The sequence below is a fragment of the Hyaena hyaena genome, unplaced genomic scaffold, assembly GCF_003009895.1.
Source record: "Hyaena hyaena isolate Hyena2069 unplaced genomic scaffold, ASM300989v1 scaffold_49, whole genome shotgun sequence".
NCBI lineage: Eukaryota > Metazoa > Chordata > Mammalia > Carnivora > Hyaenidae > Hyaena > Hyaena hyaena.
The window spans coordinates 2,249,830-2,271,942 of record NW_024080681.1 but is presented as its reverse complement, the minus strand read 5'-3'; the positions used below and the strand labels follow the sequence as shown (position 1 = coordinate 2,271,942).

The window sequence follows — 22,113 nt, the reverse complement described above, 5'->3', positions numbered from 1 at the left end:
TCCTTAATGGGTTTTTTTTTTTTTGAGAGACAGAGAGAGAGAGAGAGAGAGCGAGCGAGAAAGAGAGGAAGAGGGGGAGAGTGAATCCCAAGCAGATTCTGCACTGTCAGTGAGCTTGATGAGGGGCTTGAACTCAAGAAAGGTGAGACCATGACCTGAGCTGAAGTTTGACACTTAACACACTGAGCCACCGAGGCACCCCTGCCATCCTTTAATAATTCCATACATATTATTATTGTTGTTTTTATTATTATTATTATTATTATTAAGTAGGCTCCACAGCCAACTTGGGGCTTGAACTCAAGATCCTGAGATTAAGAGTCACATGCTATAATATAGACTGAGCCAGCCAGGCACCTCATTATAAATGGATATACTCTTTAAAAAAATTTTTTTTTTTAGTGTTTACTTATTTTTGAAGGAGAGAAAGACAGAATGTGAGCAGGCAAGGGGCAGAGAGAGAAAATCCAAAGCTCACAGAATCCCAAGCAGGCTCCAGGCTGTAAGCTGTCATCACAGAGCCCCTTGGGGCTCAGACTCACGAGACATGAGATTATGACCTGAACTGAAGTTGCATGCTGGACTGACTGAGCTATCCAAGCACCCCTATAAATGGATGCTCTTAATAGTGGTTTTGGAATTACTGACTGTATTTATTAATGTTAGAGCAAAACCATAATAATGTATTTGTCAAACTGACAAAGAAGCATACTCTTGACTTAGGTAAAGGGTAACACATTATAAAAAATATACGGAATAACAAGTATTAGAATCCCAATTTATTATTAATAACAATACTACTAGTGTTTATATTCCTAAATTCAGCCTATTGAAAAAGGATGCCAAATAAAGAATATCTATTTAAATGCCATTCAAAAGTGGTAGTTAAGGGACACCTGGGTGGCTCAGTTGGTTGAACATCTGACACTGGCCCAGGTTATGATCTTCTAGTTTGCAAGTTCAAGCCCCATGTCGGGCTCACTGCTGTCAGCTCAGAGTCTGCTTTGGACCCTCTGACCCCCTCTCTCTCTGTCCCTACTCCAGTTGCATTCTCCATCTCTCTTAAAGGTAAATAAACATTAAAAAAAGTTCTAGTTAATGAAATAAAAATCCCCTTTCCCCCTTATTTGTCATATGAATATGTTCTGGAACTAGATAGTGGTGATGGTTGTATAGCATTGTGAATTTACTAAATGCTAATGAATCATGTACTTTTATTATTTAATTTTATTTTTTCCAGCTTTATTAAGATATAACCAACATATAACATTGTATAAATTTAAGATGTATAATGTGCTGATTTGATACACAATATTACAAAATAATTATCACAGTGGGGTTAGTTAACACCTCTAACACCTCACATAATTATCATTTCTTTTTGTGGTGAGAATATTTGAAGTCCACTCTCTTAGCAACTTTCAAGTATGTAATACAGTATTAACTATAGTCATCATACTACTCATTAGAGCTCCAGAACTGATTCATCTTATAACTGGAAATTTGTACCTTTTAATCAACATTTTCCTCTCCCTAGGATATCATCACTCTACTCTTTGTTTCTAGAAGTTTTGATTTTTTAGATCCCATTTATCAGCATGATCACACTATATCAGATCTCTTATTTCAGTTAGCACAATGCTCTCAGAGTTCATCCATGATGTGGGAAATGCCAGGATTTCCTTCTTTCTCATAGCTGAATTATATTCTGTTGTATGTATATACCACATCTTCTTTACCCATTCATCAATGGAGGGATACTTAAGTTGTTTCCATGTTGTGACTATTATTAATAATGCTACAATGAACATGGGAGAGCAAATATCTCTTCAAGATACTGATTTCATTTTCTGTGGATGTATACCCAGAAATGGGTTTGCTGGGTCATACGGTAGTTCTATTCTTAATTTTTTGAGGAACTGCCATACTATCTTTTGTAGTGGCTGTACCAGTTTACCTTCCCATCAACGGTGCATATGGGTTTCCTTTTCTTTACATTCTTGCTAACACTTATTATCTCCTGTCTTGTTGGTGATAGCCATTCTAATAGTGAGGATTGTGGCTTGGATTTGTATTTTCCTGATGGTCAATGTTGTACTGTTGACCATTTGGATATCTTCTTTGGAAAAGTGTCTATTCAATTCCTCTGCCTATTTTAAAAATTTATTTTTAGGGCTCAGTTGGTAGAGCCTGTGACCATTGATCTTGGTGTTGTAAATTCAAGTCCCATGTTGGGTGTAGTGATTACTTACAAAAATAATCTTTAGTAAAGAAGGTATTTTTAAATTCAAGTATAATTAACATACAGTGTTATATTAGTTTCAGATCTACAATATAAGGATTCAACAAGTCTATACATTTCTAGTATAATTAATGGATCGTATGGTAATTCTATTTTAAAAATTTTTTAAGATTAAAAACATTTTTTTAGAGAGCAAGTGAGTGAGTGGGGGAGAGGGGCAGAGGGGGAGAATCTTAAGCAGGTCTGATGCTCAGGCTGACCCTCGGAGCATGACCTGAGCATGAAATCGAGAGTTGGATGCTCAACCCAATGAGCCACCCAGGCGCCCCAAGAGTTTAAAATTTTTTAAGTAATCTCTACACTCAACATGGGGCTTAAACTTACAACCCTGAGATAAAAAGTTGCATGCTCTACTGTCAGCGAGGCACCCCTATTTGTAACCTTCTGGGGGAATCTCCAGAGTGTTTTCCACAGTGGCTGCATGTATTTGCATTCCCACAAACAGTGCACAAGGGTTCCCGTTTCTCCACATCCTAAACAACGCTTGTTATTTCTTGTGCTTTTGATTTTAGCCATTCTAACACAGTAATACATCATTGTGGTTTTGTCTTTCTCTGATGATTAATGATGATGAGCATGTTTGCGGATGTTTGTTTGCTACCCGTATGTCTTTAGTCAGGTCCTCTGCCTTTTTAAAAATGGGATAATTTGTTTCATTGCTGTTGAGTTGTATTAGTTCTTTAGATATATTTTTATTTGCAAATATCTCCATTTTATAGGTTGCCTTTTCATTCTACTGATTGTTTTTTTTCCCTGCGTAGTTTGATGTAGCCCCACTTATTTGGCTTTTTTTGCTTGTGACCAATATCAAGGAGCTTTCCCCTATTTTCTTCTAGGAGTTTCACAATTTCACGTTCTATGATTAAGTCTTTAAATCCAGGGAATAGAAGTTTAAAGAACCCAAGTGAGTTACTGAGAAACCAGACAAGAGCTTCAAAGAAGTTGGGGTGAAGGCGATCAGAGTTTTCCTCAGAGATGGTAAAAAGAGAGTGGTAAAGAGGATATACTTTGGGCAGGAGATTTAGGACCATATGATTTAAGCTGCGAGTATTTAGAATGGCCAAAGCCTGATCTGCAACAAATTTTTTAAGAATTCAGAAAAAAAATGCCATAGGCTATGTCTTTCCTTTCTGGGCTTGAAGGTCTTTACATCTGTTTTGATCACTGGTGGCTGTCGCTTGTTGGGACTTTGCTTTCGTTTACTTGGGTGCTGTCGTGCACCACCAGAGGCAGAAGAAAAAGAAAGCTCTCTTCCTCGCGAAGTTAAGACGAACGCGGCCTCTTAACATCCTTCACTCTCCCGTTTTAGCCTTGGGGACGGTCCTTAGCTGCGATAAGAACTAGCGAGCCCGGTCAGCTCTGCGGAGATGCGCTCCCGTTGAGGGGGCGGGACCAGGGGAAACCCCGCCTCCCAAGTCCAATCCCAGCTCTCCGCCGGCGGACAGGAAGCGGCGGCAGGCCTAGCAGCCCGGGAACCGGCCCCCGCGCGCATGCGCACGCCCCTGGGGTGCCTGGGGGAGGGGGAGGGTCGGGAGGAAGGGGTGCGGCTGGGCCTGTTGGTTGGGCGCCGGGCGTCACGTGGTGAGGAAGGAGGCGGAGGCCCCAGGCTCGGGGGAGGGAGGTAGAGAAGAGGGAAGGAGCGAGGGAAGGAACGCGGGGAAGGGAGGAAGGAAACGAACGAGGGGGAGGGAGGTCTCTGTTTTGGAGAAGCTGGGAGCTTTGCCGGCCCCTGAAGTGGAGCACGAGGGTGGTGCTTCGCCGTTTCTCTTGCCGGGGGAGGTCCCGGCATCCCGTGGAGACTCCGGACCAAGCCCCTTCAGCTTCTCCCTCCGGATCGATGTGCTGCTGTTAACCCGTGAGGAGGCGGCGGCCGCGGAAGATGGTGTTCCTGAGAGTGTTAATTCTGCTCCTCTCCTGGGCGGCGGGGCTGGGAGGTGAGGCACGACCCCGAATGCCGGGGACGCCTTGGCCACTGCGGACCGCGCGGCGGCAGCGGCGGCCGGGTCGAGCGGAGCCCAGTCGCGCCGCGCGGCGGGCGCGTCAGTCAGCCCGGCCGGCCGGCGGCGCCACTCCGGCGCGCAGCACTCCCCGCTCCCTATTGTCCCCCGCGCCCCGACCGCGTTCCCTTCCGCGGCGGGCCGTGGAGGCTCCCAGCCTCCACCGAGGCCTTCCCCACCCCCCACTGCCCCGGCGCCCGGGGAGGTGGGGGTCCCCTCCCAGAGAAATAGTCGGGAGATCGGAGTCGCCGGGCGTGAGCCGTGGAGCCCAGGCCGGTGGCTCCGTACCTCCAGCCTGCTCGTCGGGTTGCCGGGACGGGCAGTCGCCTCGGGGCCGGCAGTCTTTGCCTCCCTCCTTCCGTCCCTAGCCTCTGTGCCCGGTGGCGGGTTCTGGAGTCCGCTCCTCGGCGGGGAACCGCCGCGCAGGCTCGTGGGAAGTTGGGATGTGTGCGGCGGTGCTGGTGTATTGTTCTTTACCCGGCGCGGCGATCCAGACTGACCCGGTTCTGCAGTGGCGCGGCCCGTGGAACGGTAACAGTGGTCCCCTGCCAGTCTGAGACGAGTCGCTTCCGCTCTCGATAGTGCCCTGCCTCTGCCCGAGTGTTTGGAGAGAGCTCTCAAGAGGGTGTGTTTATGTTCAGTGAAACATTCTGTTGCCCAGGGGAAAGGGTTTGGTCGGGAGAAAGGTAAGCCGTTTCGAGATGTTCTTTGATCTGCAGGTTGGATTGGGTCTCTTGGAGGGACAGCCCCAGGGTGATCCAACTTGAATTTTCTTAAACTCTCAGGTGGAGTAGACGAACAGTGTAGTTAGTGGGTTGTCAAACTGTGGCAACTATCCCACCCCGCAAATTGGAGTTAAATTTACTGTAAGCGGATGCTTTCTTGATAACTTGGGTTTTGAGCACGATTTTTATTTCCAGTGTGTCCTAGGAGCGGCTGCATTGTTTTGTTGTTGTATAAAGGGCTTTATTTTAGGTAAAGTGTTTGACCTTGCCCTAGCATATACTTAAAACACCTCACAGTATGTTTAAAAACACTGAATTGAAAAAATTCCCGGAATGCTTTGGATGAGTATAGCCTAGTTTGATAACTTAGAAAATGCCGCATGTCTTATATAGTGTATTGTTTCTGTTCTTTGTCACTTTAACTTTTGATTGCGGAGCCAACTGTATTTTTGACTTGAGTTCTACTTAGTGATGATACTTTGTGGATACACTTTTGTTGTAGTTTGTGGTGTTCATTTGTTAGATACACATTTTAGATTAAGAGCTTCTAGTAGATGTTTAGTTTTAGGAAGTATCTTTGCTACAGATTCTTATAAGGGCTTTTTCACTTAACATTTGTATTTATGTTCTGAATGTGGCTGCCAACAAATTATTTTTCTATTTATGATTATAGTCATGTGTTGGATTCTTGATTTCTAGGAGGTGGTAAGAAGTAAGACAAACACATGAGGTACTTTAAACTACTGAGGAGTGGTAGTATATAAAATGAACTTTGTTTTTAAGGAATGAAACAGTAAGAATAGAAACTGGTGTAGTCTGATGGTTGAAGAAAAAGTAAACCCCATAATCTTTGTGGGTTAAGACCCTTGTTACACAAAAATCTAAATTCAAAACTCTGGAGCCATTCATCAAGTAACATTTTGCATTAAACATTAAAAGGTTAGTTACTTTTTGATGTTTTTGATGTTTATTTTAAGCAGAACTTTAAAAGACACTAAGAAACTTTCATTTAAAAATTAGCATCAAGATTGTAGCCTTTGGGTATATGGAGATATTTGTGATTTTATTGTAATATGAACTACCTTTAGATATGAATCTGAGCTATTTAGTTTGTAAGAAGTTTATATGATGATACATAGAATACATTGAAATTGAATGTACTTGTTTTAGCGTATGAAAGAAATGAATGTTTATGTAGATTAGGAGTTTTGGTAGAAATATGGATTTAACTTTAAAGTATAGATCATTTTTATGTTCTTAATAAATGGTTTTATTTGCTTCCCCTATTTTTAAAAAATTTTTTAAATGTTTTATTTATTTCTGAGAGAGAGAGAGAGAGAGAGAGAGAGACAGTGTGAGCAGGGGAGGGTCAGAGAGAGAGGGAGACACAGAATCCGAAGACAGGCTCCAGGCTCTGAGCCGGCTGTCAGCACAGAGCCTGACATGGGGCTCGAACCCGAACCGTGAGATCATGCATGACCTGAGCCGAAGTTGAAGTCAGTCGCTTAACTGACTCAGCCACCCAGGCGTCCCCGCTTCCTCTATTTTGATTTGTCAGTCATTGTTTTGCATTCATTTTTTCTTTTACTATGAAAAGTGGGAAGTTGGAAGAGGGAATGAAAGTGTTTAGAGTCAGGGTCACCTGGGTGGCTTAGTCAGTTAAGCGTCGGACTTTCGCTTAGGTCATGATCTCGCGGTTCGTGAGTTCGAGCCCCGCGTCGGGCTCTGTGCTGACTGCCAGCTCAGAGCCTGGAGCCTGTTTCAGTCTGTGACTCCCTCTCTCTCTGACCCTCCCCTGCTCACGCTGTCTCTCTCTCTCTCTCCTAGAAATAAATAAAAATATTAAAAAAAAAAAGTGTTTAGAGTCATAAAACTTTAGCTTTCCTAATGCTGTTCATTTCTAGCACATGTCCCAGTCTATTGTATTTGTAGGAAGATCCCATAAAATTTCCAGAGTTAGTGTCTAACAGACATGTGCTCAAATATATACATAAAAATATTTTCTTTATTATTTGTAACAGTATTAGGAATTTATTGAAACTATTCTGAGTAAATATAGCCCAAAGGACTTTTGTATATGTGTGAATATAACTTTTTAACACAGATATTTTTTGAGAGTTGTTGTCTTTTTTGTTTTTAAAAATTAGTGTGTTTGAGAGGACCAAAGATATTTGAGATCTAGCAGTATTCGGTCCAGTAGTACTTTGGTTTGATGAAATCCTACATAAAATGAAGTTTAGAGTTAGGCATTTTTTTATATTTAAAAATCCAGTGTAAATGATTTGCTTTGTACCATGCATTCTCTAGAAATAAGTTTTCTGGAAGTTTGGCCAACAGTATTAAAATTATCAAAGCTTAAGCAATTTCATTTCTCTAAGGTCTGTGAAATTAATGAGAGATTTTTTTTTTTGTCTCTATCTTTAAGAGTTCTGACTATTCGTCTTTTTAATTTGAGATTGATAATCCAGTTAGCTGTATCATCTTAAGGCCCATTCAAGTCATGCCCTACATTAACTGTATCTTCTCTGTATAGGTACAGGAGCTCACTGAGTAGCAGGGGTTGAGGGAAAATGGGCATAGCAGGGACCTCTGTTTTCTGATGTTCTTTTTATAACTTGTTTAAGTTCTTCAGGGGTATTTATTATTTGATCTCTTTTACATTTTCCAAAGAACTTGCAGGGTTAAGGAGGGGGAACAAGGGGCATTTCTATGATGTCTATTGTGTGTGTATTCACTTGTCAACATTTATGACAGAGTGGTGATAATTTTATAGTTGAAGGAATAGGCATGATGAATTAATTTCTTTAGCATCATCCACCTGATTAGTGGTGAATTAGACATTCAGACCCAAGCCAGCCTAACCTCAAAGCCTAAGCTTTTTACCCACTGCTCCCTCATATCCTTTTTGAAAGCAGTTTTCACATATTAGCTCAAAGGTGGCCCCTGGACTAAACCACCTTAGAGATGTGTTTCATTTGATTTTTAGTGTCTTTAAGTTTCAACTAGTTCTCAATGAAATTTGTGAATTTCTGGATTTTGGGGGGAAGATTTGGAAACCCCAGGCTCTTCTGGGCTGCATTCCCATTGTCTGTAGCAGAGTGGTAGAGCGGTAGCTGTTCTTAGACTGGGCATGTGTTTACCAGTCAGTGCAGTTACTATCAGTGCAGTTATTGGTAATACACTGTCCTGCTTCACTGTTTTTTGTTACCGCTGTGGATCCTGTGATATGTTATTTGCATCTTTGCCTTGGCTTCAGCTTGTATAGATGAACTCAATCTTTTAAAAATATGTTTTTGACTGCCCTCTTATCCAACTTTTATAATATTTTTTATAATTCTTTATTTCTTCACTAGTTTTAAAATCTTGTTAAAAGCTGTGGCATACACCATACTTTTTATCATTTATCACTTTACCATTAGAATATTAGGTATTAAAAAAAATCTCGTTTTTGGGGTGCCTAGGTGGCTTAGTCGGTTAAGCGTCCGACTTTCGCTTAGGTCATGATCTCGTGGTTCGTGGGTTCGAGCCCCAAGTCGGGCTCAGTGCTGACTGCCAGCTCAGAGCCTGGAGCCTGTTTCAGTCTGTGACTCCCTCTCTCTCTGGCCCTCCCGTGCCCACGCTGTCTCTCTCTCTCTCCTAGAAATAAATAAAACATTGAAAAAAAAATCTCGTTTTCATGATAACAATTGAAGATCTTTTTTTTTGTAATTTTTTTTTTTAATGTTTGATTATTTTTGAGAGAGAGCGAGTACGCTGGGGAGGGACCAAGAGAGAGGGAGACACATAATCTGAAGCAGTATCTAGGTTCTAAGCTGTCAGCACAGAGCCCATTGTGGGGCTTGAATTCACGAACCATGAAGTCATGACCTGAGCTGAAGTCAGAGGTTTAACTGACTGGGCCACCCAGACACCCCAACAATTTGAAGGTCTTAAAGAATGATGGTTATAATTTTTCTGGATCATTTTATCTCAATGAGCTGGTAAGAAACCATTTCTTTTTCTACTTGGATAAGACTCAGAAAAAAATGGTTGAGGGTCATGTAAGGAAAAAACTTAGGCTTCTTTTAAGGACAGGTTATAAACATAAACTCTGCTTCTGAATTCATAAAATGAAATGGATTAACACGTTCAACAATAAGCTACATGTTCCAACTTTGTTGGGAGATGACAGTGACAGGTTCAGATATGGAAAGATTCCCAAATAACAAGTCTCTGGGACCGGACTTGTAATATTTTGGCAATTTTTGATGGAAGTTTTTCTAAGATTTATTGTATCCTTAAAATGGGCTGACTTTAATTTTTCCTTAAAGGATTGAAGATTAGTGTAAAGAACAGTTGTTATTGTTCTGGGCTCTATTGTCATTTCCGTTTTTTTTTTTTTTAATTTTCCCAGAACCAATTGAAATGGTTATTCTAAGTTTATTCTAAGTGATTGTATTTTTTATTTTTGTACCTTGTTTCAAAAGTATTTCCAACCTTTTGGCTAGATTTCCTGACTTTCTTGCAAACTTTGAGGATATCACCTTTTAACTAGTTGTTTCTAATACATTTTCTGTGAGGAAACTAAATAATCATGCTTGATACATTTGCATGCAAGGTAGAATGACTAAGCTGCATCTTCTGTGGAATACATGTACATGAGCTTTATATATACATATACATATACATATACATATATATAGCTTTATATAGATATGCATATATATATTTTAACACATGTGTTTGGTTTGGGGACTTCAGTGTTGAGGTTGTCTTGTTCTGAACAATTAGGATGATGTTGTGTAATGTATTTTACTAGTTAAAGAGAGGGTAGAATGAAGAGAACAAAAACTGATGAATAAAGCAAGGCACAACAGTAAAGTGCACAATCATATGGGTAGATCATTTTCTACACATGACTCATTAGTACTCTGGTTCAAAACTAATATACTAGATTATTAATATTAAACATATCTTAATATAGGCAATTGCAATAGTCTCTGCAGGAATGCAGATTTTAAGTTAAGAAAAAATGTTCTCTGTATTTAAAGGAGCAGTTAGGTTAAAGGTAGATGACAGGGGCTCCCCATACTGTCACACTCCATTTTATTGTTAGTTTGCAGTAAGTAACTGTTGTGTGTTCCATATGGTTTTGGTGACTTTGTGATTTGCATAAAGTTAAATTTGTCTGCCTTTGAATTGTATCGCATTTTAATGGTTAGAAAATTTTTGCCGAAGTTGGAGGTATATTTTTGGAATGGTCTAGCATAAAATATGTATGTAGAGTAACAAAAATGGAATTTGTGTATTTGGAGAAGTTGGGGGGCAGGGCAAGCATAGGTTTTGATTAAAGTTGCTAACACAAGTTTCAGTGAGAGGCCTGTGTGGCCACTAATTGGGGGAGACATTGTAGGTATGAAAGGCTGTGGACAGAAAAACACAGTGGTTTCAAATCTGAGCTCCAAGTCACAGGGCAGACATTCCAAATTCTAAGAATTGATTTGCATTTGGTCTGTTTGCACATGGGCAACTCTATGTGACATGCTTGGGTAAAGAGCCCCAGATTTTTCTTAAAGGAGAATTGATTTATTTAATGATTGCTGGTGACTCTTCCAGCCAACTCTAAAATGCCTGCTTTTTGTGAATAAAAATCCAGTAGTGGTAATTCTAACTAGTTTAGCTGTCAATTTTTATACTAGGTAAAGAAAGCAATGTTATAATAAGAATAAATGGAAAGACTCTATTAATCCCACCAGTTTGATTCCTATGAGGGCAGTAACATTGCTATCCTGCTGTGTGAAGGCTTTACCTTGGTACCAGTGGGGACAGTCCTATCTCACTAGGTTGCAGGAAATAGCAGTACTGAGAATAGTTCTTAGAGAATGTAGACTCCCTTTGATACTGGCTGAATTCATTCTGAAGCTATTACAATTCCAAGTAAACAGTGTGAGAACATGTACAGTGAGAACATTGCTGTTTAGTCACCAGTTTATTGTAGTCTGTGGTTAGTAGGAGTCAGGAAGCTACAGTCTTGAGTGAGAAGTAAAAAGCACTGAGTTTGTCAGCGTAGACAGAAATGCCAAGATATAAAAATACAGTTCCAGTTATGTATTGTAGTTACAGTTGAAATGAGGATTTATTAAGCTAAAGGAACATTAGCCAGTTGGGGAAAGCTCTTTGAGAAAAGGGAATGACATAATAGTCTAGTAAGGTTCTTGTAGGCTTACTTGCCTAGAATGGAGAGTCCATGGCAGGAAATAAGAAGTGTTGACTGGGCCATGATAACCAGGACTCCAATTATTCATATTCTAGGCCATGATAACTGTAAGGCAGAGTATTATGGAATGTTGTTTGGAGTCCATGTTGAGGAGTTGGGATATGATACAGTAGGGGACATGTTAGCTGCTTGTTGAATTGTATGCTTGAGTCCATGATTAGAGTGGTGATTGTAGAAATAAATAAGGATAGAGCAGGAAATCTCATAGAAGAAAAACTGGTAAAGCTTGGCCGAAGTTTAATGTGAAGCTAACAAAATTTATTGAGGGCTCACTCTGTTTAATGCAGATCTCAGAGGCTGTTGCATTGGAGAGAATATGGTTTTATAAAACTTAAGAGGACCTCCGTCTTTGAAGTTGAAAATAAGACATTGTAAGATTTTGAATCTAGGTAGGTTCTAGTTTCGGATGTGTGTCAGAGTCTGGGATTTTATCTTACTTGCAGACTAATACTTCTGTTGGAGATTGGTAAAAAGTTTGCATAGTCTTTCATAAATATGTGGCTCATCATTTGGGAAGCACTGCTCTAGATAGTTGCAAGGTAGAAGTTTAGTGAATTTGGAATAGAAAGGAGGGTTAAATTTAAAGATACATTAGCAAGTATGTTTTTACTTTGCAAGTATATTTACTCTCAAGTTGGAATTAGGCTTTTTGGTTCAAGAATATGCCTAATACTCTTGATTTTATGTTAATTGTGAACTTCCTATTTCAGAGATAAATTAGGGAAAAGAATGTGATCTTTGCATTTGAGTCAAATGTACATATATGATTTTTTGAGCAGAATTTTCTTTCCATTTGCCTTTGCTTGCATGATAATGGCAAGGCATACTCATACACATATTTGAACTTTGGATTTAGCTTTCATAAGAATATAGATACAATCCTATACTTAGAAATTGAGTGGGATGTTAATTTGCTACCTCTTCTCTTAAGAATTAATTGGGAGGTGCCTGGGTGGCTCAGTCGCTTAAGTGTCCGACTTTGGCTCAGGTCATGATCTCGTGGTTCATGGGTTTGAGCCGTGCATTGGGTTCTGTGCTGACAGCTCAGAGCCTAGAGCCTGCTTTGGATTCTCTCTCTCCCTCTCTCTCTCTCTCTCTCTCTCTCTGCATCCCCCTTCCTCCACTTGCTTATGTGCATGCTCTTTCTCTTTTCAAAAATAAATGTGCACTACAAAAATTTAAAAAATAGTTTTAAAAGAATTAATTGGTATACGTTTGTAAAAATGCTGGAGACTGTAATATATTACACAAATATTATTAAAATTATGTTGTTTCCAGGTCTACTTTCATTTGGAATCTATTAGTTTCAAAATATAGGTGGGTAAAATGTATTTCTAGAAGTTGAAATGCTAGGAAGTTGATACCAAGCGTTAGAAGATAGAATTTAAGAAAATCCATAATTTCTTCTCCAGCGCAATTTTATCGCTTTTTAATATTAATCACTCAGTCTTTTAAAATGCTTATTATTATGAATTTGCATTGTAGTATTTATGCAGTTTTGTAGCTTTTAAAAAATTAACGTGTGTTAAGGTGTATAGGCAAAGCAGACACTGAAATATTTATCAGTAGTCTAGAGAAAGTTTTGATTGTCACCATTGGAGGGATGCTACTGGCATCTAGTGGGTAGAGGCCAGAGATGCTGCTAAACATTTTACAATGCACAGGACAGCCCCTCACAACAAATAATTATCTGGCCAAAATATTGGTAGTACTGAATGTGAGAAACCTTGTTTAGACGAAGCTTGAGTTTTTTTACCTTTTTTTTTTTTAATTTCTGATAGCTTGCTGTCTTAATTGATTACCCAAGTTTCATAAGCTTCCATATTTCTATTCTGTTCAAACTTTTCTCTCCTAGTGTTCTATGCACTGCAGCTCTGAAAATTTTACTTTATCATTTATCTTCCAGCATTTCCTATTTTTCACTTTACAGTTTGTGATTGGGAAGTAAATTTGATTCTCTTAATTTATAGTAGTGGTTGAATGACTGATATATAAATCATGGGGATTATTTAAAAACCAAACCAAACAATTTGTTTGTTAACCCAGAAGATCCATAGATAGTACGATTTTAGTTTCTGTGGGATAGTTTTGAGGGATTCAGCCAGCAAGTTCTGCAACTGTATCTTCAGAATTAGTTCTGCTCAGTTTCAACTTTTTAACTCCTCAGTTCTCAGAAACCTTCATTTATTTTTTTAATAACTGTATTCCCCTTTCCTGTTGTTATCATCATTAACACCTTTGGCAGAATTGTTTTATCTGCACATCCAAATTTCCTGGAAGGAAGCAGAGTCAGATGCTTTGGGGTGTAATATGAGAGAAGGATGAAGTAATGAGAATGGGTTTAGGATGAAATGAAGGTGTGGGGTATATCTATACCAACATTAGAGTTGTGGTTGAAGCTTCTGTGTGTGTGTGTGTGTGTGTGTGTGTGTGTGTGTGTTTAGGTAGATTGAAAGTCACAGTTCCTTATATGGGTTACTCTCTGTACTTGGATCTGCACTTATTCAAAATGGTATAAAGGCATTTCATTCAGCATAGAAATCTAAATTATATACATGTTTCCACTTTGGATTTGTAAGTTGTATTTCATATGTTAGTGGTAGAAATTTAATGCATTAAGTACTTTTTAACCATTGATGTTTTGTGCCCTTTGTAATTGATTTAGCTTATAAGTAACAAAAGTGCCACTTATCTTAACTTCTGAGCCAGCCAGCTTTATTATTTTTAATTTTTAGAAACCAGTTCCTCTCAAAAAGTGGGTGTGTTGAAATATGCGTGTAATTGTGGAACACACCCTACTCTCTTGAACTTTTACTTGTAACTGTTAGGTGTAGATAGATGTTTTCTTGTAGAAAATGGTCTGACTCTTTTCTAGTGAAGAAATTGTTACTGTGGCTTAAATTTGAAGTCACATTGTTGAAGTAACTTTTCTGAGAGTACAGTAAAGATACTTAAGTATATTGCTGAAATATAGGACAGGATAGTTCCTGGAAGTTTACCTGTGTTATACAAGAGAACAGTTTTATTAATGGTATTTAGTGCTTCAAGATCAAATACAAGCAGCATTGGTCAACATCGTGTGATGTCTAAGACACACAGTTGATGACTCAAGTTTCTCAGGAAGGAAATACACTTTTATGTTGGGGAAAAATGCTCTTGGTACCTAATTTTAGAATTATACAAGTGAAAAGTCTGTTGAAAACAACTTGATTACAAGTAATTTTTCTGAGGAATGGAAATGTGCCAGCCTTAGCTTTTTCTTACACATCCTCTCATTTATTGTAATTGAGTTTTTCTGTAAATAGGGAGATCTGTAATGTCAAAACATGTTTGCAGATTTTTCTTCCCCCATTCTTAAAATTGTAGGATGACTTTCTTTGATATAGATAGAAAAAAAGGTTTGTTGTTTAATAATTGCTGTTCTGCACAAAGGTGATGATATTGACCCACCATCAGCAAGATACATTCTGATTATTTTTTCATCTTGATGTTAATGAAATTTTCATTCGATGTATTTTGCCCTATTCTTATATTTAATTTAGATATGAACACAAGATTATAGGTTTTGGATTCAGAAGTTGGGAAGGGAGTTTTTGTTTGTAGCATCATTATGGAAAGTAAATGGAATATGGAAAATACCCATGGAATATAGAAAATATTTAATAATATTCAGTATTTATTTATGGAACATTTATTATATGCCAGGCACTGTTCTTAGGGCCCAGTCTTTAAAACTTCTCTGTAAGATAGATTCTGTTATTTTTGTTTTACAAATAAGGGAGCAGGATCAGGGAGGGTAGCTTCTTCAATGTCAGGATTTGAATATGGTCAGTCAGGCTCCAGAATTCATGTTCTTAAATACTATACTGCCTCTAAGAAACATGTCTCATGCCTTAAAAGACATTATAGGGCTACCTGGGTGGCTCAGTCAGTTAAATGTTCGTGTCCTCATTTTGGCTTATGTCATGATCTCAGGGTTCATGGAATTGTGAACCTTGCAGAAGTGCAGAGCCTGCTTGGGTTTCTCTCTCTCTCTGCCCCTTCCCTGTGCTCTAGTGTGCATGAGCTGTTTCTCTGTCAAAAAACAAACAAACAAACAAACAAACATAAAAAATAAAGGCATTGTATATAGTGAGGTTGTTAGATTTTGCCTTTGTAAAAAGATTGAATCATTTTGCCATCAATTTAGGCTCTTTGTACTTAAAATATTTGAGTCATTTGGCTTTTGGTCAATCAAATAAATTCTTTACAAGATTTGTCTTTTTGGTTTTTTTCACATTAGAAGATGTTTATCATTGAGGATAGGAAAGCATCTTTTAGGACATTTTATGTATAATACCATATCAGTTTGTCGTGAATTAGTGTATATTCATGTTTTAAAAGCTTGAGGAAACATAAGAAGTCTCTGGTTGGCGAGATAGAAGTTGTATGTTTCTACAGCAACCAGGAAAAAAATATTTTTAAAGCAGATTACCTTTAGTAAATACCAGAATGCTGGTGACTTTGAAAAAAGTTACAGGACATATAAGTACTATTCTCAAATTTTAAAAAGGGACAGAATTTCCAAGCAGGAGACCAAGTTGTGTTTTTTTCTATTTCTTAGAACTTGCTGGCCATTTTTCTGTCATTCTTGCAAGCAGGTGATTTTCTGGTATTGTTTTACTTTTTCCCTAGTTTTTTCCTTTAATTTAAAAATTTTGAAAATTTGTTATGTTTTTTCCACTTAATAGATCCAATCCAGTTATCCTTTGCTAATTTTACACATAGGCAGTTACTTGATATATACTATCTTTTTTTCTAACTTTGTATCTTAAAAACTTCCATGCTTTCTGAGAGGTGGGGAATACATGTAGTCCAATTAGCATTTGTATACCTTTCATCCAAATTTATTTTTTTAAAGTTTATTTATTTACTCTTAGAGAGAGTGAGTGGGGGAGGGGCACAGGGAGGGAGAGAGAGAATCCCAAGCAGACCCCACACTATCAGCTTGGAGTCCAAGGAGGGGCTCAAACTCACAAACTGTGAGATCATGACATGAGCCGAAATCTAGAGTTGCATGCTTAATCCACTGAGCCACCCAGGTGCCCCTGATCTAAATTTAATAATGGTTATCTTTTGCCATGCTTGCTTTATTGCTCATATATGTAAATAGATGTAAAAAATGTGTATGTTTATACATATATTTTTCCCTCTGAACCATTTGAAAGTAAGTTGTAACAGTAAATACTTCGTTATGCATATCATAAGATTAAGGACATTGTCTAACATAACCAAGGAGATTACTTTCTCTTTTACAGTGTAAGGATGTTTATATTTCTCATGAAGCTTACAAGTGCTAGGCACCATGTGAACTTATTACATGGTTTCTGAAGGCCTGATTTTCTTGCAACTACAACTGAGCACCAGAAAGTAAAATGTTGTTAGTATGCTTTTATGTATGGGTAAAAATAAAGTATCAGTAGAGAAAGGGGGAGACATAGAATACTGCAGGATGGAGTTATTTTATGTAGTGCTCTGTATGCAGTCCGTCAGCAAATCACCAAATCTTTGAATGCTTCTTTGAATGCTTCTTTGAATGCTTCTCACTAGTTGCACCACTGCTCTCTGGATTGTTACAAGCCAACATAATCTCACCTCAATTACTGTAAACCTGCTAACTGTTCTCCCTATTCTCTTGTTCTCTCAGTTTTTTTTCAACATAGTAGTCAGTGTGATCCTGTCCAAAAGTTACATCTTTTGTCAGAAACCATCCACTGGCAAATTGTATACTTTAAAATGTTTGAAATGGTGAGTTTTATGTTCTGTGAATCGCACCTCAAAAAAAGCAATGGTAAAATAAATAAATAAAATTTAAAAAATACCCATTCAGTGGCCTGCTATTTTAAGTATAAGCCAGAATCCTTCTAAGTGACTTATAAGGCCCTACATGATGCACATTGTATGCTTGTCTCCCCCCACAGTACCTCTGTGGTTCTCCCCTTTGTTCGATTCCACTTCAGCTACATGGAGCTCTTTAAAAAATGCCAGGTTTGCTTCTGTCTCAGGGACTTTGCCTTTGCTGGTCTTTTTACATGGAACACTTCCCTTCTAGATTGTGGTTTTATCTTCCATTTTTGTTATTTTAATTAAAAAATTTTTTTTTAGTGTTTTATTTATTTCTGAGAAAGAGAGACAGGGTGAGGAGGAGAGGGTCAGAGAAAGAGGGAGACACAGAATCTGAAACAGGCTCCAGGCCCTGAGCTGGCTGTCAGCACAGAGCCTGATGCGGGGCTCGAACCCACGAACCGTGAGATCATGACCTGAGCCGAAGTCGGACACTTAACCGACTGAGCCACCCAGGCACCCCTGGTTTTTATTTTTAAAATTAAAACTATTTTTAAAATAGTGAAGTATAAATAGCATAACACTTAACATCATGACTATTTTGTGCAGTTCAGTAGTGGTAAGTATAGTAGTCTCCCCTTATTCCTGGTTTCAGTTTCCATGGTTTCAGTTACCCAAGGTCAGTCCCAGTTCAAGAGTATATGATCCTCCCAACTTAGTGTCAGAAGGTCAGTATTAGCCTAACTCTTATGTCACAGTGCCTTTGTCTTTCACTTCACTTCATCTCATCACTAAGGCATTTTATCATCTCCTATCATCACAAGAAGAAGGGTGAGTACTGTACATTAAGATATTTTGAGAGAGAGACCACATTCACATAACTTTTATTATAGCATTCTAATTGTTCAGTTTTACTGTTATTATTGTTAATTTCTTATAGAGCCTAATTTATACATTAAACTTTATCATACGTATGTATATATAGGAAAATGCATGTGTCGAGGGTTGGTGCCTCCCCTGGGGGTCCTGGAACCTATCCCCTGCAGGTACAGGGAAGGGAAGGACTAGTGTACACTTACATTGTTGTGCTTGGCCCTCTTAACAGAGAGTCTTCGCTCACATGTTAGTGAGGTCTTTGGATTACTTCAACACTAACCCTTTCCTTGGCCTTCTATTTGCTTACCCTGCAATAACACTCGTACAGCTATCTAAAGTTATTTACTTGTTTATTTTATTGTCTGTCTTCCTTCTCTAGAATAAAGCTTCATGAGGTCAGTAACTGTTTTGTCCACTGCGGTATTCCCAGCACCTGCAACAATGCCTAGCATATTAGTAAGTGGCCATTATATATGTGTCAAGTGAACAGATGAATGATCATTGAACTGAATAATTTTAGTTTTTGTTAATTATATAAGAATCCTAAGTTTCTAAGTATGTCTGGAAAAAAGTCTTGAACACTTCTTATTAGCCTTTTTACTTAAATCTACATTAAAGTGGAAAGAAACCAGCATTTTTGTTAAAAGAGTATTGGTCTTGTTCATTGAGTATTTTGTTTTTTTATTTTTTTAAATGTTTTATTTATTTTTTAGAGAGAGATAGAGACAGTGTGAGCAGGGGAGGGTCAGAGAGAGAGGGAGTCACAGAATCTGAAGACAGGCTCCAGGCTCTGAGCTGGCTGTCAGCACAGAACCTGACGCGGGACTCGAACCCACGAACCATGAGATCATGACTTGAACCGAAGTCGGACGCTTAACTGACTGAGCCACCCAGGCACCCCTTCATTGAGTATTTTTATATGTTCTGTTAGTTAAATTAGGTAGGTTGAATGAGTTAGAATTTTCTCTATAAAAATTTGCTTTTTTTCCAACTAGTACATCTTTCTATTTTTAAAATTTTGTATATTTTTTAAAAGTTTACTTATTTAAGTAATTTCTTTAGTCAGCATGGGGCTTGAACTCATGAGCCCGAGATCAAGAGTCACAAGAGGCAGCCAAGTACCCCTTTAAAAACATGTTATTTTTAAAGTACTGAGCAGTTGTCATTTACTGCAGATATTGGATTCTAAGGGGAAATGTAGAGTGTCTCCATGGTTATCTGATTATACTCAATAAAATTTGTAAACAGTATTTATTGTTAACTTGTTAACTATGTTTAGATGAAACTTTTAAAAAAATGTTTACTATTTTATTTTTGAGAGAGTGAGAGGAGAGTGAGTCGAGGAGGGGCTGAAAGAGAGGGAGAGAGAGAGATGAGGAGGGGCTGAGAAAGAGCAAGAATCTCAGTCAGAGGCTGAGCGGTCAGCTCTCTGCTCAGAGCTGGATTTGGGGCTCAAACCCATGAACCGTGAAATCATGACCTGAGCTGAGAGCAAGAGTTGAATGCTTAACTGACTGAGCCACCCAGGTGCCCCAAGATGAAACTTTTAAAAACTCATTTTCATTTTGGGGTAAATTTAGAATTGGAATGTTAGAGCTGGAGGGAAGTTTTGTAGTCTTAGGTGGGTCACTTAACCTCTGTGTGCCTCATTTTAAGGTTAATTATACTTGTTCAGTGTAGTTGTATAAGAGTTAAATTAGAAAGTAATTTAGACATAATTTCCTAAATTTTTACCTGTTATTTATTGTACACTATTCTAAGCCCTTTATATTCATTTAATCCATATAACGACACTTTAGGTACAGAGACTATATCATCTGCTTTACAAATGGGGAAATTGAGCACAGATCAATTTAAGATCCCTCAAATAAGTGTCAAAGCTGAGATTCTTGTGAAATTTAGTTCTACTTATAAGTAAAGATAATGCTTGCTAAACTGTTAGAACATAAAGTAGGATATGTTGACCCGCTGTGGTAATTGAAAAACTTAGTTGCAGTAGGAATATGAGAGTTAGAATTGTCCAGAAAGTCATGCAAAATGGTGATAAAAGCTGAATAGGTAATTGCAGAGACAAGTATCTGAAATGCAGTTAGCATCAGTAGAAGATTAAAAAAAATTACCTGGTGCGGTGCCTGGGCGGCACAGTAGTTTGAGGGTCCTACTCTTAATTTCTGTTCAGGTCATGATCCCAGGGTTGTGGGATTGAGCCTCATGTCAGGCTTTGCACTGAGTGTGGAGCCTGCTTAAGATTCTCTCTCTTAATGCCTCTGTCCCTCTCCCCTGTTTGCGCACGCTCTCTCTCTCTCTCTCTCTTTCTAAAAATAAAGGCCAGGCACCTGGGTGCCTCTGGAAGTTGATCTTGATCTATGCTCAGATTATGATCTCACAGTCTATGAGATTGAGCCCCGTGTTGGGCTCCACACTCAGCATGGAACTTGCTTTAGATTCTCTCTCTCCCTCTTTCTGCCCCTTCTTGACTCGTGTGTGTGTATGTGTGTGTTCTCTCTCTCTCTTGCTCTCAAAATAAACTTAAAAGAAATTACCTAGTGAATAGATTTATAATTTTATTTTTAACAAGTTGCATTTTGCAAATGCTAGGCATGTTAGAAATTCTGATACTTCTTGAATAAATATCATAAGACCATGTATTTTCTGATTGATTTATGCGTTTCTTATCAGCAAGGTATAGGTTTCTTTCTTTATCAGTACAAATGAAAATGGAAATTTCCATGAGCCATTGAGTGGATTTGTTAATTCATAAAGCAGATATTTATTGAGCACTTATTTTCTGTCTCACTTTTTTCTAGGCACTGAGGTTATATCATTGAACAAAATAAAATCCTTATTTTCATGGAATTTATACTCTGGTAGTGGATATATGTCAATAAGAAATAATATGAAGAAAACTAAAGCAGCTTATTAGAATGAGAATGGCTGAGATATATGTTTTTAGATAGGGTGACCAAAGAAAGCTTGAGGTTGAGTAGATACCTGAATAAAGTGTGGTGCCCAGCCCTGCTTTGGGGAAAGATGTTCTAGGCAGAGGGATGACAAGGGGACTACTGGGGCACACAATATAAGGGAAGAGTGGTGAGACAGTTATGGGGGTAGAGGAGGGGAATGCAGTCCCCATGGTTAGCCTTGTAAGCCATGCAAGGTTAGGACTGAGCAGTTGGGAAACACTTGGAAGTTTCTGAGCAGAGGACAGACGCAATATGAGTTTATTTGAACAACATCACTGTGTATGCTGTGTGAAAAATAACCTGGATAGTTGGGGCAAGAGGCGAGTTATTTGTTATGGTTTTTGATTGCCTAGAAATTTTTGAACCTTGTCATGTTTGGCACTGATTTCAATCTCATAAATTCTGTTTTCCTAATTCAAATTCCCAGCTTTCTTCATTTGCAGCTAGGACATAGGCATGTAAACTGGTCTTCTGAACTAGGCTCCTCTAATCAGACCGCTCATTGGAGACCTGGATTCTGAGCTGAGCAGACCTGTTTGCTTGCTGATGTTTTGCTAGTAGTGTACATCTTGCAACTTTTTAAAAAAATGATTTTATTTTATTTTTTTAAGTAATTTCTATATCCAGTGTGGGGCTCAAACTTAAAACTCTGAGATCAAGAGTTGCATGCTGTACCAACTGAGCCTGCCAAGTGCAGATTTTCAGCCAGTTTTATGGTTGTGTCTGGTAGAAAAGTGGTGTTGGAGAGGTGCGGCATTGTGGTGTTTTTCATGTGATATTTTGGAGGTAATTGTAGTATATATTGCTGGCTTCTAGGGATACCGGGATAGTTTTAAAGAAGATAAAAGTGGAGAGGGTTCCACTATTATTGTTAAGTAATAGAATATTACTTTAAGTAAGAGAATGCTTTAGTATTTATGGAAAAATTTGTGGGTTCTAGGTCACGTTTCTTATACAGGATTTGCAGATTGATTTGCAAAGAACACAAAATCTTGGATTCCTCTCTGTGTCTGGTATTATTTTGTCTGATTCATAATTTCTCTTGGTTCAAGCTTTAAACTATAGAAGCAATGATATTGTTAGGACTAAGACATATACATTTATGTATTATGTATATAATATGTATACATATTATGTATGTATTTATGTATTTATGATGTAACTTGGGAGA

At 38.4% G+C, this 22,113-nt stretch overlaps 1 protein-coding gene across 1 annotated transcript in view; it reads left to right on the top strand.

The window, feature by feature from the left end:
* The first annotated feature begins 3,952 nt into the window (after positions 1-3,952).
* The window catches only part of ADAM10 (ADAM metallopeptidase domain 10), a 133,143-nt gene continuing 114,982 nt past the window's right edge, over positions 3,953-22,113 (top strand). Inside the window, exon 1 of the mRNA XM_039230640.1 lies at positions 3,953-4,236. Within this exon, the coding sequence (XP_039086571.1) occupies positions 4,182-4,236 (55 nt within the window). The 5' untranslated portion in view covers positions 3,953-4,181. The remainder of the gene's footprint in view (positions 4,237-22,113) is intronic.